General features: G+C 41.0%; 1 protein-coding gene across 7 annotated transcripts in view; it reads right to left on the reverse strand.

The window, feature by feature from the left end:
* The window catches only part of SAMD8 (sterile alpha motif domain containing 8), a 62,586-nt gene extending 45,029 nt beyond the window's left edge, over positions 1-17,557 (reverse strand). For 2 of the 7 annotated variants that reach the window (XM_009009669.4, XM_035267882.3), the window contains exon 1: positions 17,336-17,557. In XM_009009669.4, coding sequence (XP_009007917.1) covers positions 17,336-17,509 — 174 coding nt within the window. In that variant the 5' untranslated portion in view covers positions 17,510-17,557. Of the gene's footprint in view, positions 1-15,367; positions 15,442-17,126 lie in introns of all 7 variants that reach the window. The other 5 variants (XM_002756194.6, XM_078345532.1, XM_054242290.2 and 2 more) reach the window with 4 other exon arrangements.
* Between the last annotated feature and the right edge of the window lie 1,225 nt (positions 17,558-18,782).

Below are 18,782 nucleotides of genomic sequence, written 5' to 3' on the forward strand. Positions count from 1 at the left end.
TATATTAATTAGAAGTTTAGAATCTGTCTATAATATGAAAATATAGCCTGAAAACATAACTTTGATTATTACAAATAACTGATCAAATTTATCTATAATTTATATATTTCTAATAATTAAATAAGTGAGCCTCCAAAATATGGTAAGAATGTTAAAAAAAATCTATAATCAATCTTTAAATCTGGGTTAGAACTTGGTAGCATTATTTTTAACCCATACTTTAGCTCCAAGGAAAAGCAGCATGAAGTGTTGGAAAGAACACTGAATTCATTTTCCAAATTCTTGGGAGTTAATTTCAACACCAATATTAACTCTCTAGGTAACTTTAAATATGATAAACATCTTGGCACCTCAGTAACCTAATCAGAGGGAAAGAAAAGGATAACAGAAGAAACCAACATTTATGAATACCTAGTACAGGTTAGGCCCTGCAGGGTGATTTCACATGTGATCTCATTTCCTAATTATAATAATTCCTGCTTGATCTCTGCCTAGTTGTTTTAAGGGTTCTGCCTGCCTAGACTTCTATTTAATTTTCTACCTCTTGAGTCTTCCAAGCTCTCTTCAAAGTAATAGATAATAAATAAATATAAAACAAAAACACTAGCAGCAGCTAGATTTGTTGAATGCTCAGGCACTATTCTGAGCACTTTATCTGTATAGTATTATTTAATCCTCACAACAGTTTAATGAGGTAGATACTATTATTATCTTCATTTTACACATGAGACAATGAAGGCACAGAAAAGTTCACTGAAGTGACCAAGGTCCTACATGAAATTTTCAGAGCCAGGATTCAAATTTGGGATTCAAACATTTTGCCACATTTGCCTTATACAAATCATTCAAATTATTATAATTTAAATTATTTAAAGTCACCTAGAGAGTTAATATTGATGCTGAAATTAAACTCCAAAACTTTTCACAACTACTTCAGTACTCTTTCTACCACTTCATGCTGCTCTTCCTTACAGCTCAGGACTGGGATGAAAATAAAGCTACTAAATCCTACCAGAGATTTAAAGAATTATCACTTTTCTTCAAGTATTCTTACCATATTTTGAAGACATTGCTTAACTGTTTACTATGAAGACATTATGACATTTACCATAAATATTTCAGCATGCAATTATCACTCGTCTTCTAATAATAATGACAACTTCACATTACCACACCTAAGAAAATTATACTATCACCCCAACTGTCCCCCAAATTTATTTGTTTCCCCCCAAAAATCAGGATTTAATTTAGGTTCATGTATTACACTTCATCATATCTTGTCAGTGTCTTTTAGTCTAGAACAGTGCCCTAGCTCTTGTTTCTTTTCGGGGGGAAGAGACAAGTTCATAGTAGTTCTTTTGCAGAATAACTTATATTCTAGTTGTTTATTTCCTCTACTCTTAACCATTATATTATGATGTCAGGGATTAAGATCACAGCTAAATCTAACACAAATCTCCAATAATAAGGATTCACATAACTACTCAGAATTTGGGGTGTTTCTTAAAACATTAATGGCTTTGTTATATATCTAAGGATGGGGTGTTTCTTAAAACATCAATGACTTTCTTATATATCTAAGGATGTATAAACAAACCATTTTCTACTATCCCTAATATTATAAAACTTTTTTCTACACAGATGACAAATTCAAATCTGAAGATGTCACATGAAATTAGCTAATCATTTTAACTTTAAAGAAGTCCAGAAGAGTCACTTGAGTGTGGGACTTCTAAGCTATAGGGAGCTATTGCTGTGCCTCAGCAACAGAGCAAGATTTTGTCATAAAAGAAGATGAAGAGGAAGTTCAAAGAAGATATAACGGATATCTTTACAAGAAGAAGAAAAGCACACTGGAAAAAAGATTCAGTTGAGATGGTTTTTTTTTTTTACATGATCCAGAATACAGAAAGAAGTATGGAGGAAAGTAAGCTTCTGCATTATAAAAGTGTCAACTTTTGTTAAAAAGATCCTTTTGCAGAAGAAGTAATACATTTTCATCAGTATGTGTCTGAAATTTTGCTATTTAGGTATAAAACCAGGTATACGCGTGTATTAACAATGCAATACAAACAGCTGGATAAAAAAGCAAATCTTTTCATCTCAGGCTTGCAATTGTTCACTTCCTTTAATTTGTAATCACCCCAAGGCTTCAGCCCAGTATCACTGTGTACCATTTCTAATAAATAATCCCCTTCCCCACCCCCTACTACCAACCCCATGGTAACCACAAACCCATCTTTGTGATAATCCCTTTTCTTTATGGTTTTACTCTCTGAACTCGTATCCACAAACAATATAGTTCCGTTTTCCCTGCATTTATACTTTATATGAATGGAATAATACCACATGTATTATTCTAATCTTGTACAAAAGTAGATTTCAGCATTCATGCATTATTAAAAATATCTAAGCTTGGTGTGGGGGCGCATGTCTGTAATCCCAACACTTTGCAAGACCAGCTTGGGAGGATTGCTTGAGCCCAGGAGTTCAAGACCATCCTGGGCAACACAGGGAGATTCTTGTCTCTATTAAAAATTTTTAAAAAGGGGGGGTGCGGTGGCTCACACCTGTAATCCCAGCACTTTGGGAGGCCAAGGCAGGTGGATCACTTGAGGTCAGGAGTTTGAGACCAGTCTGGCCAACATGGTGAAATGCTGTCTCTACTAAAAATTCAAAAATTAGCCAGGCATAGTAGCATGGGCCTGTAATCTCAGCTACTCGGGAGGCTGAAGCAGGACAATCACTTGAACCTGAGAGGCTGAGGTTGCAGTGGGCCCAGACTGTGCCACTGCACTTCCAGCCCGGGCAACAAAGCAAGACTGTTTCAAAAAAAAAAGAAAATTTAAAAATCAGAACCAGATTAATTTTAGAGGGCTGTTAAAACAGTTTTAAGATTCAAAACAATACAGGAAATGTTAAATAGTGATTTTGTTTGTGAAGACCAGTAAAGGGTTTATCACCTAGAAAGAGTTAACTGCATTAAATGGAAAAGTATATTCAGCCAGAACAAATAGTGTTTGTTATTGTATCCTTCAAAGGAAATACAGTGAACAAAAGTACATGTTGTTCCTTGGCATGAACTAGTTAATCCTTTCTCAGTTAAAATGTCTCAAGAGAACTTGTTTATTTAACTTATGCATGCTGCATACTGTCATACAACTGGGATTATCAGCCACCCATTCACCTAGTTAAAATAGTAGGAAGTGGACAGGATGTACAGCTAGAAGATACTGATGCCAGCAGTGTTATTCCTTAAAAATAATGGACACCCTAACTCACAAACTCCATAAGTTCTGAACTGTGCTCAGTGCATTTTCAGGAAGTAACAAGTAATAAATTAGCTAATATTTATGGCATTTACAATGCCTGAGGAACTGTTCTAAGTGTTTGATTTACATGCTCAAATAATCCTCACAACTATATAAAGTAGGTACTATTAATTTTTTCATTTTATAGATGTAATAACTGACATAAATGGGTTAAGTTCTCCAAGATCAATCTGTACTAGCAAGTGGTACAAAGAACTGTTTAACATAGGCAATCTCATTTTAAAGTTCATGTTCTTATCCACAACACTATACTGCCTCACATGAACTGAGGGTTCTTATCCTTTTGTAAGAACTAAATCTCAAAAATAAAATAAAATATTTCCTAGTTGGCTGGGTGCAGTGGCTCATGCCTGTAATCCCAGCACTTTGAGAGGCTGAGGAGGGCGGATCACCTGAGGTCGGGAGTTTGAGACCAGCCAGACCAACATGGAGAAATCCTGTCTCTACTAAAAATACAAAATTAGCTGGGCCAGGGAGCACATGCCTGTAATCCCAGCTGCTCAGGAGGCTGAGGCAGGAGAATTGCTTGAACCTGGGAGGTGGAGGTTGCAGTGAGCCGAGATCGTGCCATTGCACTCCAGACTGAGCAACAAGAGCAAAACTCTGTCTCAAAAAAATTAAATAAAAATAAATAAATAAATAAATATTTTCCAGTTATCAGCAGAAGAATGTATCAAAGGTATTCAGTTACATTACCTAATGAAGACTTTTTTTTTTGAGACAGTCTTGCTCCGTGCCCCAGGCTGGAGTGCAGTGGCACCATCTCAGCTTACTGCAACCTCCACCTCCCAGATTCAAGCGATTCTCCTATCTCAGCCTCCTGAGTAGCTGGGACTACAGGTACAAGCCACCACTCTCGGCTAATTTTTGTATTTTCTAGTAGAGACAGGGTTTTACCATGTTGGCCAGGCTGGTCTCGAACTGTTGACCTCAGGTGATCTACCCACCTTGGCTTTCCAAAGTACTGGGATTACAGGTGTGAGCGACCCCACCTGGCCTAATGAAGACTTTCTGAATCACAATTTTGCACTGTTTAGTCTCAAACATCTACTAAATGTCTACTATATAGAGCATGATGCCAGATACTAAGGCTCTGAGGATACAGACAATCTTAAAATACACTCAGGCCACCCCAGTGGCTCAGGCCTGTAATCTCAGCACTTTGGGAAGCTGAGGCCAGAGGATTGCTTGGGCCCAGGAGTTTGAAATTAGCCTGGGCAACATAGGGAGACTTCATCCCTACAAAATAAAAAAATCTAGCCAGCATGGTGGCACGTGCCTGTAGTCCCAGGTCCTTAGGAGGCTAAGGTGGAAAGATCACTTGAGCCTAGGAGGTTAAGGCTGCAATGAACCATGATTATGCCATTGTACTCCAGCATGGATGACAGAACAAGATACTGTTCCCCATAAAAAAAAGCACTCATATGTTACATTTACTCATCTATTAAATATTTATTGCGGACATACTATATAAAAGGTATTACACTAGGCAATGTGGCATTTATCTAAATAAATCTGAATCAGATTCTGCCCTCAATGATTCTACAGTCTAGAAAGGGTTATTAAAGAGAGTCATAATTAGCTCACCCAATCCTCAAAAGACTAATAAAGTGGATATTTATCTAATTTGTTAAAAATTAAAAGTTAAGGGAGTTAGAAAAACAGAAGTTATTTCCAGTTGGTAAAATCAGAAATGAGTTCTTGGAAGTGACTTTTGAACTAAGCCTTAAAGGAAGGGTGAAACTAAATGGATAGAGATGAATAAATAAAAGTACAATGGCAAAAATTTAAAAATAAATAAAAAAAAATAATACAAGTACACTAGCAGAGGAAATTGCATGACCAAAGAATGAAGGCAGGAAACAGGAACCATCAGTATATAAAAAGGCACAGGGAATAATTGGATAAAAAGTTGAAAATATAAACTAGGGCCAGATCATGAAAACCTTTTTGTTTTTGTTTTTAGAATAATCTCCATTTTATTTTATTTTTTTCCAGAAGATAGTTTTTCTTCAGTCCTTAAGGGCTCAGCCCTTATATGGGCTTTGGTAGAGGTCATGGGGCAGCTCTCAAAGGTCTAAATCAGGGTGGACATGTTTGGTCCTTGCAGGCTTCACAAGATTGATTCCTGACTAGCTTTCTGTGAATGGCACAATTCATGTAGTTAGGTAGCTTCACATACAGCTTTGGAAGAACATAGATGCCCAAGTCACTTGTTTCAGAAATGTCCCTGATGTCTGTGGGTGCGACTATTTTGAATAAAGAACCTTTTTTTTTTTTTGAGACAGGATCTCCCTCTGTCACCCAGGCTGGAATGCAGTGGCACAATCTTGGCTCACTACAACTTTTGCCTCATGGGCTCAAGTGATCCTCCCACCTCAGCCTCCCTAGTAGCTGGGACCACAGGGGTGCACCACAACACTGGGCTAATTTTTAAATCTTTTTGTAGAGATAGGGTTTTGCCATGTTGCCCAGGCGATCTCAAACTCCTGGGCTCAAGTGATCCTCCTGCTTCAGCTTCCCCAAAGTGCTGGGATCACAGCCATGAGCCACTGCGCCTAGCCTATAATTAGGTCAAAATAAAAACTTTGAAAAAATTTTAAAAGGAGCAGAATGTCCAAAAAATAGCAAATATGGCAATATTTTTAAAATAAATATCAAATTAGTAATATTTACTCCTTGGATGGGCCCTTTCACTGTCTACATTAAAATTTTCTAAAATTTCAACACAATGGGAATGTAATACTTATAATCAGAGAGAAAAGGTTGTTTTGTGTGTGTGTGTGTGTGTGTGTGTGTGTTTTGGAGACAGAGTTTCACTCTTGTTGCCTAGGCTGGAGTGCAATGGCGTGATCTCGGCTCAGTGCAAGCTCCACCTTCCAGGTCCAAGCAATTCTCCTGCTTCGGCCTCCCAAGTAGCTGGGATTACAGGCATGCACCACCATGATCAACCAATTTTGTATTTTTAGTAGAGATGGGGTTTCTCCATGTTGGTCAGGCTGGTCTCAAACTCCCGACCTCAGCTGATCCACCCACCTCCGTGGCTCAAAGTGCTGGAGCCACTGTGCCCAGGAGGAAAAGGTTTTTTAAAGAAAATGATGTGATATGATTAAAAAAAAAAAAAAGAAACAAAAAAGAAAATGAAAGCAGTATTATTTTTCACTGTTTGAAGCAAATCTCATTTAAACAGATATAAATAGAAAATTAAGAAAGTTGCCAGGCACAATGGCTCACTCCTATAATCTCAGCACTTTGGAAAGCTGAGTCAGGTGGATTACTTGAGCTCAGGAGTTTGAGACCAGCCTGGCCAACATGGTGAAACCTCATCTTTTTTTTTTTTAAGATGGGGTTTCACCATGATGGCCAGGCTGGTCTTGAACTCCTGACCTCAGGTGATCCACCCACCTCGGCCTCCCAAAGTGCTAGGATTACAGGCGTGAGCCACCGCACCCAGCTGAAACCTCATCTTTACTGAAAATACAAAAATTAGGTGGGCATAGGAGGATGTCTGTAATCCCAGCTACTCAGAAGGCTGAGGCAGGAGAATTGCTTGAACCTGAGGTGGAGGTTGCAGTGAGCTGAGATTGTGCCACTGCATTCCAGCCTGGGCAACAGAATGAGACTCCATCACAAAAGAAAGAAAGGAAAGAAAGAGAGAAAGAAAGGCAGGAGAAAGAAAGAAAAGAAGGAATAAAGGAAGGAAGGGAAGGAGGGAGAAAGGAAGAAAGATAGAAAATAAATTAAGAAAGTCAATTAAATTCCATTATTAACCCATATGTGAATATACATACTAAGTAAAAGTAAAATCACAAGGCAGCCAATAAAACCAAGAAATCCAAGAAAAGTTCAGATGCAGTTCCACGACCCATTAACAGTGTAATGTTGGAAATAGCTTAACCTTTATCTTGTAAGGGATCCAGAGATTACAAACAGAAAATAATTTGAAACATTAAACACGTCATGTTTTGTAAATTAGGAGGACAGAATTCTTATGTTAGAATTGGAAGTGACCTGAGAGATCAAGTACAATTCCTCAATTACAGCTGAAGAAACTAAGGCTAGAGAGTTAAATAAGTTTTAGATAAATAAGCTATTCACAGCATCTGATATGAAACCCAGAAAGTATGAGTCCTGGCTCTAGATTTAAACTACCTAGGTTCAAATTGTGGACTTACCACTCACAGTTATGTGACCCTGCAGAAATTACGTAACTTTCTTGGGCCTCACTGTCTTTATCTGTAAACTGAGAATTCCTATTTTATAGCCTTGTTGTGAAGATTACATGGAATAATACATGTGATGCACCTACAATAATACACTTATAATGATGCTTAGCAAATAGAAACTGCTCAATAGGCTGGGTACAGTGGCTCCCACCTATAATCCCAGCACTTTGGGAGGCCAAATTGGGCAGATCACTTGAGGTAAAGAGTTTGAGACCAGCCTGGCCAACAAGGTGAAACCCAACCTCTACTAAAAATACAAAAATTAGCCATGTGTGGTGGTGCATGCTTGTTGTCCCAGCTAGCCGGGAGGCAGAGGCAGGAGAATTGCCTAACCCAGGAGGCGGAGGCTGCAGTGAGCTGAGATTGCACCACCACACTCCAGCCTGGGCAACAGAGCAAGAGACTCCATCTCAAAAAAAAAAAAAAAAAAAAAAAGATGGAAATTACTCTTTAGCAGAACAACAATGTAATCAAGCAACACCAACTGAGAAACAGTAATACAACAGAGGTCCCAGTTACTCAGTACATTATTCTACACATCAATATGCATCGCTCATATAAAAACTTAACATAAAATTTAACTATTAATAAATATTTCCACAGGAGCACACCACTCACCAACATTTTAAAAAGTAAGTCAGTGATAACCGTTGATACTTAAAAGCACTTCTATTACAGTTTGGCAACTGGGAAACTTCCTCAAGTGACAGGCATTAAAAACTAGAAAGACACAAACTATTCTACGGGGCTTAATTATAACAATACACACAAGACCTTCTAATCTATTATTGGACAATCTTTGTTTTTTTTGTTGTTGTTGTTGTTTTCTGAGACAGTGTCTCACTCTGTTGCCCAGGTTGGAGTGCAGTAGCACAATCTTGGCTCACTGCAACCTCCGCCTCCTGGGTTCAAGCAATTCCCTTGCCTTGGTTTTCTGAGTAGCTGAAATTACAGATGGGTGCCACCACACCCAGCTAATTTTTTTGTATTTTTAGTAGAGACAGAGTTTCACCATGTTGGCCAGGCTTGTCTCGAACTCCTGACCTCAGGCAATCTGCCAGCCTCGGCATCCCAAAATGCTGGGATTACAGGCATGAGTCACCTCACCCAGTTGACAATCTTTAAAATACAGAGGCTATATCAACAAAATGAAACCTTTACAATCTGCTTAATTTTACAGAACCAATGTCTATGTTCAGATGGTGATGACAGGGACTTAAAATGCTGGATTTTTCATGTAGTTTCACTTCTCACACATGTGCACATGTATGTGCACGTGTGTGTACAAAATAATAAAAAATACTGGAGTACAACCATCTGAAGCAACTGTCCTCTATTCTGAATTCTGTGACTGTATTTAAAAGCCCTACATTCAAATTCTCCTAAAGGAATTCACAACTGATAAAACTTGATTCGTAAATAGAATATGTGCTATTTTTAGAAATTACTAACGATTTAGTTTATAAAATTCAAAAGTTAGAGTTTCCAAGTGATATATAACATATAAAAAAATTAAGATCCATATATCAAGACAAACACTGAGGAAGAGATTTAAAAAATTATTTAAGTTAGAGTTAATAAATTTTACTTAGGGCAATTATATATTATAGATGCACTCAAGCTAAAATACAGCTAAATCAAATACATGTAGCTTATCTAATATGCACATAATAAAGACGACACGAGGCTGGGCGTGGTGATCACAAGGTCAAGAGATCAAGATCATCCTGGCCAACATGGTGAAACCCCATCTCTACTAAAAAAATACAAAAATTAGCTGGGCGTGGTGACCCACGCCTGTAGTCTCAGCTACTCAGGAGGCTGAGGCAGAAGAATGGCTTGAACCCCAGAAGCAGAGGTTGCAGTGAGCCGAGATCGCACCACTGTACTCCAGCCTGGGCAACAGAACAAGACTCTGTCTCGGGGGAAAAAAAAGACTACACTTGTTTGCAGATCCACAAACTAGAACATAAAACAACTCTGATGAAAGCAAAAAGCCAAAACTATATGTAAGATAACATTTAATTTGGGCATTTATGGCCAAACTTTGTGATTAATAACTGTAGTTTATAGTATTTGGGATTATCCAACATTTTTCCATCCCATTTTAAAATTTTTACCATAAATGAAAACATTTTCTTCGTTTTTTTTTTTTTTTTTTTTTTTTTTAAGACAGGGTTTCACCATGTTGGTCAGGCTGGCCTTGCACTCCCAACCTCAGGTGATCCACCTGCCTTGGCCTCCAAAGGGTTTGGATTACAGGCGTCAGCCACCACGCCCGGCTGAAAACATTTTAATTCAGCAAATAAAAACTACTCTTTTCTCTTTAACCTTATCAAAAGATGTTTTTTCTTTTCTTTTTTAAGACAAAGTCTCACTCCATTGCCCAGGCTGGAATGCAGTGGCACGATCACAGCTCACTGCAGCCTCTGTCTTGCCGGTTTAAGCGATTCTCCTGCCTCAGCCTCCCTCCCAAATAGCTGGGACTACAGGGGCACATCACTGCACCTGGCTAATTTTTGTATTTTTAGTAGAGACAGCATTTCACCATGTTGGCTAGGCTGGTCTCAAACTCCAGCCCTCAAGTGATCCACCTGCCTCAGCCTCCCAAAGTGCTGGGATTACAGGCGTGAGCCATTGCGCCTGGCCTACTTTGCTTTTTCTTAGTAAGCACAGGGTATTGTTTCCAAAACATCTATAAAATCTGCAATAATTACAAAACAGTTTCAAAGACCCTGCACTAGTTCCTACGACCCATTTTGAAACTTTTTTTTTTTTTTCCTTTTGAGAGTTTTGCTCGTTACCCAGGCTGGAGTGCAATGGCGCAATCTCGGCTCACCGCAACCTCCGCCTCCTGTGTTCAGGCAATTCTCCTGCCTCAGCCTCCTGAGTAGCTGGGATTACAGGCACACGCCACCATGCCCAGGTAATTTTTTGTATTTTTTTTAGTAGAGATGGGGTTTCACCATGTTGACCAGGATGGTCTCAATCTCTTGACCTCGTAATCCACCCGCCTTGGCCTCCCAAAGTGCTGGGATTACAGGCTTGAGCCACCACGCCTGGCCCCATTTTGAAACTCTTTAGTGGTGATTTTCTGTTTTGTTATGTCCCATTTCTGAGCAGTAGAATTTAGGGCAGCACCTTTAAAAGAATTAAATTCCCTCCTCAGTTACATCACCATTCCCTCTCAGTTCTGAGACTTTTTTTGCTGCCCTAACCATGCACTCATAATTTTACTCAAAAAAGTTGTCATATATACCAGAATAACACAAACTTTTTCTAGCTCCAAATAGCCTTTAAACTAACTGCCACTATCAGGCCGCACCTAATTCTCTACACCAAATCCAGAATTGTCTCAATTCAATGAATAAAAATCTTACAGATTTTACCGTCTATTTTATATCCTCAGTTATACCAAAAGCTTTTACATGCTGATAAAAGTTTACTGATAAATTTAGTGGAGGGTTCCTGACCTGGCTGCAATGCCACAGCAAACTAGTAAAGAGGCAAAGTATCTAAAATTCTAAGTTTTATTCTAACCAGGTTAGCAGTTTAATGTATCAACTTGGTAAAATGTTTTTTGTTTTTTGAGATGGAGTTTCACCCAGGCTGGAGTCTAATGGCACAATCTTGGCTCACTGCAACTTCCACCTCCTGGGTTCAAGCGGTTCTCCTGCCTCAGCCTCCTGAGTAGCTGGGACTACAGACCACGTAAACATGCCTGGCTAATTTTTGGACTTTTAGTAGAGACGAGGTTCCACCATGTTAGCCAGGATGGTCTCGATCTCCTGACCTCATGATCCGCCCACCTCAGCTTCCCAAAGTGCTAGGATTACAGGTGTGAGCCACCGGCTTTTTTTTTTTTTTTTTTTAAATAGGGCCTCACTCTACCCAGGCTGTAGTGCAGTGGCACAATGGCAGCTTTGACCTGGGCTCAGTCCTGAGTTCTGGGACTATAGGTGCACACCACCATGTCTGGTTAATTTTTTGTACTTATAGTAGAGGTCTCACTATATTGCTCAGGCTGGTCTCCAACTCCTGGGTTCAAGGGATATACCCACCTCAGCCTCCCAAAGTGCTGAGATTACATGTGTGAGTCACCCCACCCAGCTGGTAAAAATCTTTATTTTTAAATATGCTACACTGGCAGGGCGCGGTAGCTCATGCCTATAATCCCAGCACTTTGGGAGGCCAAGGTGGGTGGATGCTTTGAGCACAGGAGTTCAAAACCAGCCTTAGCAACACAGTGAGATCTCATCTCGATTAAAAATACAAAAATTAACCAGGCATCGTAGCCTGTGCCTGCAATCCCAACTACTGGAGAGGCGAAGGTGGAAGAATTGCTTGAACCCAGGAAGCAGAGGTTGCTATGAATCGACATCATGCCACTGCATCCGGCCTGGGTGACAGAGTAAGATTCTGTCTCTTAATAAATAAATATGCTGCATCCAAAATCCAATCAATATAATGGAAAATGAGAAACTGGCTCAAGACTCCAAAATCCATTATATAATATAAAAATGTATTGGCTCTGGAGTCAAACTTTAATGTATGGTTTTGGAAATCTCTAGCTTTCATGCCAATATTATATCGATGGAACTTATATCAATTCCATTCAGTCTCAGAGTTCCAAATGAAAACAGATTTGCAGTATTTCCAAAAACTCAGTGACACAGGTTAACCTATAGGAAGACCCTAAATTAGCAGAATTCATGGTTCTCACCTCCAACTAGAATTTATCTGTCAAGAATTTCAAGACAACAGAACAAGTATCAAGATGATACTTATGTCAGTACCTCTCTCGTCCTCTGCTATAACTCATAAGCTTAACTAAATGTACAACAAAAATTTAAGACACTCACACCTGGAATCCCAGCACTTTGGGAAGCTGAGGTGGGAGGATCGCTTGAGGCCAGGAGTTCAAAATCAGCCTGATTAACAAAGCTGACGCCCCATCTCTACAAAAGAAAAATAAAAAAAAATTATCCAGGTGTGGTGGCACATGCCTATAGTCCCAGCTACTCAGAAAACTGAGGCAGGAGGACTGCTTGAGCCCAGGAGTTTGTGGCTGCATGAGCCACGATTGTGCCACTGCACTCCAGCCTGGGAGACAGAGTGAGACCCTATCTTTAAAAAAAAAAAAACCAAGAACTTTTAGCCAAATATAAATATAGTTCACTGTCCTGCCCCCACAACAGTCTTTTCTGAGGTACATATCATAAAACATTGTTTTATGGAAAACACTGTGTTGAAACTATTATAACCAAGTTTTTCTTAGTTAATAGTCTCATAGTATGTTATACTCTATATTACTGTGATGGTCCAGTACATAGTGAAGTAACAGAACATTTCAATACAGAGACATGAAGTCACTAAACTCAGCTAAAAGGCTTCAGATCTGTGATGATGGTGCTGTGTGTATAGGAGGAGGGGGTACAGGAATATTCACACCACAGGTCTGTTACAAATCCATATCCACACATTCAGATGGCAAATTGCCAGGAAGCAACAGCAGCAGCATATAAACACCAATTTGTTTTCCAAGTGTGCCTGGCCCATGAGTTCCTATTTTTAGTTAACATCTTGATTTTTCAAGGCCAAGAAAACCACAAGACCTAAAGTAAGCATCACATCCTGATGATATCTGTTGTCAAATGGCTTTCTCTGTTCTTGTTCTACTATTAACCCCTCAATGTGTTACCACCTGCCCGTACAGTAAAACAAAAACAAGAACAAAAATGGTTCCAAAAGAATTCCCAAAACCACATGCAAGCAAATATTAAAGATACAGTATTTTGCAAATAAGTAAAACTTTATTTGTAATCAAATATAAACACATGAGAGATGCAAAAATAATCGAGGTTCTCCCGCTGTCATTTCTGCAAAAAAGTAAAACATTTAATCTGGGAATGAAATTGTGTAGTCCTCCTCTATAACCTAAATCCATTTTAAAAGAATTAGGAGGCCGGGCGAGGTGGCTCACATTTGTAATCCCAGCACTTTGGGAGGCTGAGGCAGGTAGATCACGAGGTCAAGAGGTACAGACCAGCCTGGCCAACATGGTGAAATCCCATCTCTACTAAAAATAAAAAAACAACTGGATGTGGTGGCATGTGCCTGTAATCCCAGCTACTCAGGAGACTGAGGGATGAGAATCGCTTGGATCCAGGAGGCAGAAGTTGCAATGAGCCGAGATTGCACCACTGCCCTCCAGCCTGGGCAACAGAGCAAAACTCCATCTCAAGGAAAAAAAAATACAATTAGCTCATACTGTATTTTTTCACCAAATACCACAATCATTCAAAAGAGCTTCATAGGTAATTTAGCAGAATACGGAATTATATTCATACCTCACATAAATCAGTTTGACGTCCAAAGAGAATCAAAGCTACAGAAGCTTTAAAATTAAAAAGTGAATTCAATCTTAGTGAGTTTATTAACAATCCAAATTGCCATATGAAAAGTGAAGGGGGTAGAATCTGAAGACAGGAAAGATTTCCATCCACAAATTAACGGGCATGCTAGGTACACCCAGTAATTAACACCATATATTACATCAGGCCTGGAAGTAAAATCTTGAAAGAATAGCTCATTAATATGGCTTTCTTATAAAACAATAATAATACATCTATTATATGGAAACATCTATTATTTAAGTTTCTCAAAAAAAATGTTCAAATTCCAATTCTTAGAAAAGTCTTGAAAATATCTCAATCAGTAACAGCAAAGTTTTAAAGAAGGATTAAGGATCTAATGATTAACAAAATAAAAATGTTTACCAGCAACTGTGCAATGTGAATAAGCTTTTGCAGAATGGGGAGTATGCTACTGAAATCAAAACTGACTTATGTAAATATGTCTGCATATTCTGCCATCGCAGTCATGATGGTTTCTTCTGCCTCAGAGAAACTGCTCTACCATAAAACTGATTCTTTTTTTTTAGACATATCACTCTGTCACTCAGGCTGGAGTGCAGTGGCATGATCTCAGCTCACCACAACCTCTGCTTCCCAGGTGCGAGATTCTCCCGCCTCAGACTCCCCAGTAGCTGGTATTACAGGCATGCGCCACCATACTCAGCTAACTCTTTTTGTATTTTTAGTAGAGACGGGGTTTTGCCATTTTGACCAGGCTGGTCTTGAACGCCTGCCTTGCCTCCCAAAGTTCTGGGCTTATAGGCATGAACCACCATGCATGGCCTAAAAATGATTTTCTTTACTTAATGGCTGTGAGAACTGACAAAGGGAAACTAAAATTAAAAAACTATTAGACACGCTAATATATTAATTGTACAACCCCATCTAACAGTTTCTCTTTAATTTTGCAATAACGTTAAGATGCAATCTTAATAGAGTTCTTACACTGCAATTCAGCAAAGTTTCACATGCCGTGACTTTTATTCAGAACTAAGACCTTGAAGACAAGGTCTCCAGAGGCTCTCATTCTAGATATAAAACAAGTAAACAGTAATATTATGTAAACTTCAACTAAAGATACTTTTTATTAAGAAAAGGTAATTAATACTTTAACAACCTCAGCTAAAAACAAAGCTAAGAATTCACATCTCCTTTGAAAAAACAATGACTATTCCACTGTGCATCTGAGGGTATGTCACACAGTCCATACACATAAACTCATTTAAAAGCTGTTGCCAATCAATAAATTATCATCTCATGAAGATTAAACAGTAGATATCCATTTAGATTTAATCAAACATTTAGAATATGCCTGATTAAAAATTCTCTGCCATATATATATATACACACACACATACATACACAAAAATTAGCCAGGTGTGGTGATGCCCACCTGCAGTCCCAGCTACACCCAGCTACTTGGGAGGCTGAGGTGGATCGCATAAGCCTGGGCAACATGGCGAATCTCTGTCTCAAAAAAAAAAAAAAAAGAGAGAAAGAAAGTAGGAAAAGAAATGGGCAAAGACTTTACAAACCTATAATCACATAAAAAGTTGTAAAACATATGAGACGTGGCTAAAGTCAAACAAAGACTTCATGGAGCCATGTTATGACTTAACAATCACAAAAGGAAGTGAATTTATCTCTACTAAAGTGAATATAAATATTGCAATCATTATTTTTCTGGCATAATTATGTTTTGGAACTATGCCTTCCAAAAAAAAAATCTATGTACCTACCTGTCCCAGTTGTGTTGGCTGCCAACTACAAGCATCCTCTATCCTTATTTTTCTAAATCACTCTACTAAAAATATTATTCACTGGCCAGGCGTGGTGGCTCATGCCTGTAATCCCAGCACTTTGGGAGGCCCAGACAGGCGGATCACGAGGTCAGGAGTATGACACCAGCCCGGCCCACATAGTGAAACCCCGTCTCTACTAAAAATACAAAAAATTACCCGGGTGTGGTAGAGGGCACCTGTAATCCTAGCTACTTGGGAGGCTGAGGCAGGAGAATTGCTTGAACCTGAAAGGCGAAGGTTGCTTGCTGAGATTGCGCCACTGCATACCAGCCCGGGCGACAGTGCGAGACCCCCGTCTCAAAAAAAAAAAAAAAAAAATTATTCACACAATATCTGCAAAATGATATTTGAATATTGGTTTTGCAAATGTGTCAAAAGTACCTCTCCAATTTTCAAGAGACAGCTCCAATCCTGGAGTTATCAGTGAGAGGAAGATTTGGTATTCCGCCTAGACTGTGGCGAGTTCACCTGTGCCCCCTTAACCAAGAAACTTGCATTGACCATATTTTTACCATGTGGCAAATACATGTTGTCAACTCAAACTGTGAAAGTGGAACCAATCAGTATTGAGTATCTGTAAAATCCGAGCGTCTAAATTCTTGTTTCAAGTTTAATTTTTAAAACTTAAAGGTAATGTAGTAAATCTTTTTTAGGATCTCAACGTGTCTGGTATTTAAATTTATGAAAGAAATACAAAAACAAACAAACAAACAAGAAGAAGACCATTACTGTCAATAAATCCAAATGGTATCTTCATTTTCAGAGTCACGTCTTTTACTACCTTCTTCAAACATCACTTCCTCTCCACTACTTCTCCCAGTCCTTTAGGCAAATCGGTGATTTACACCACCCCTTCCACCCCAGATTCTTAAAAGGATCCACTGTGCACAATCCAAGTACATTGCCCTAGTGATCTTTGCTGTTTTGAAAGGCACCTGTTAAAATGCCAAAATTAGATCCTCAAGGACTTCTTTTCTTTCTTGACCACGCTTCTCTTTTTCAATGCCTCCCTCACCCCTTGAGGCCAGACGATTTCCAATCCAATAGTCCTTCCTTCTAGTCAAACCTAAATCCTACCCTCCATCACCACCAGCCCCACCCGGGTCAGAGGGCTCCAGTCCCAGCACCGATCGCCCTCCCTCGCCCTGGGAAGGGAACACTGGCCCAGGTCTTGCTCCTCTCCTCACCCCCGCTGCCAAATTCAGAGCATCTCTTTCTCCGGGTGCACATTTCAGCAGGACCCCTTCGATCTTCTTCCCCCACTGCGCTGCTTTCAAAAGCCCCCAAGCTCTGGGCTCTTCAAGCCTCCTCCTCCCACCCCCTCCCTCTTGCTCCTCGGCCTCCACTTACCCCTCAGCCTTAGGCCCTCGGTTCGACAACCTCCATTTCCTTCGGATTCCATTCCAGAGCTGACTCTCCCCGCTCCCTCAACCGTCTCCCCGGGGCCCCTCTGGGTCGCAGTCCCTTGGCAGCCCCCAGCTCCATCCCAGACTCCCCACTCACCCTTGACAGCAGGCGCCCCCCAAGCTCCCCTCTCCTCAGCCTCAGCTCTCGCTCACCTCCGCGGTTCGAGTCGGGTTCCCCGGACCCACCTCCGAGTCGGCGTCCGAGCCGCCGTCGGAGTCCGGGGCCCTCCCCGCCTCGCCGGAGTGAAGTGCCCCAAGCGGCGGGGGCGGAGCTCGGGGCGGGGAGCCGGAGTCGAGGCGGGGGCGGGGGCGGCTGCGCGCAGGCATCGCCCCGGCCGCCGTCGCCGCCGTCACCGCCGCACCGGCAGCTGCTCTGAGCCGAACCGGAACTGCTTCGCGAGGCGGGGCCCTACCGGCGGGGGGCGGGGTTCTACCGGCAGGGGGCGGGGCCTACACTGGAAAAAACGCAAGGCTCCAGATGGGCGGGAGAAGAGAGCCATGAGAAGCAGCCGCGGGGGAGCCCGAGGGCGCATGCGTCATGGTGGAGGCCAACGCTAGAGGAGGAAGCGGGGCTGGCGGAGGTGGGGCGGGGCCTTTGGGATTAGTAAATGGGGTTAGGGGTTATCTTAATTCCTCTGGAGAGAGCCAGCAATTCTCCAATAGCCAGCCCCCAATGATCACTGTTATAATTTACTGCCCTTTTATTCTTTGACAGTGTCTATGCCAAATGCAGTATAAACATCTCATTTAATCCTTGTGCTAAGGCCAGGCGTGGTGGCTAAGGCCAGGCGTGGTGGCTAAGGCCAGGCGTGGTGGCTCATGCCTGTAATCCCAGCACTTTGGGAGGCCGAGGCGGGTGGACCACCTGTGGTCAGGATTTCGAGACCAGCCTGGCCAACATGGTGAAACCCCCGTCTCTACTAAAAATACAAAAATTAGTTGGGCGTGATGGCGCACACCTGTAATCCCAGCTACTCAGGAGGCTAAGGCAGGAGAATCGCTTGAACCCAGGAAGTGGAGGTTACAATGAGCCAATACTGCACCATTGCACTCCAGCGTGGGCAAGAAGAGTGAAACTCCATCTCAAAAAAAAAAAAAAAAATCCTTCTGCATATCTGCAAGGGGGATCGTACAACACAGAAAGGTCAAGAAACATTGCCTGACGTATTGCAAACTGATATTCCAGCCCAAATTTCTCTAACATCAGAACTTGTATTTTCCTCACTCCACCATGCTGTGCCACCCTGAGGGAAGGCCTCCTTCCAAGCCAGGCCTAGCATTGGAATAAACCGAGTCCAAAGCCAGCAGTAATCTGGACATGAGCCCCTCTTTGGCCTTGCGTCCCCACACAGTGCCAGGCTGACTTCAGTGGTTCTGAAGTGGGTGGAAGCAGGTTCTGGGGTGGACCTGAGTGCAGACCACTTCCATGGGATGCTCTGGTGTGGCCTTTCCCTTCAAACTGGTCTTAAGGCCAAGAGCAGCTGGGAACCTCCCCACTGCAGCTCACATCCTTCCCAGCTCCATCAGGGCCACTGAGAAGTCACATGAGAGAAGGCGAGAGATATCTCATCTCTTTTCTGATAACCAGCTCTGGCAGAAG

Source organism: Callithrix jacchus, chromosome 12 (genome assembly GCF_049354715.1).
Source record: "Callithrix jacchus isolate 240 chromosome 12, calJac240_pri, whole genome shotgun sequence".
Classification (NCBI taxonomy): domain Eukaryota; kingdom Metazoa; phylum Chordata; class Mammalia; order Primates; family Cebidae; genus Callithrix; species Callithrix jacchus.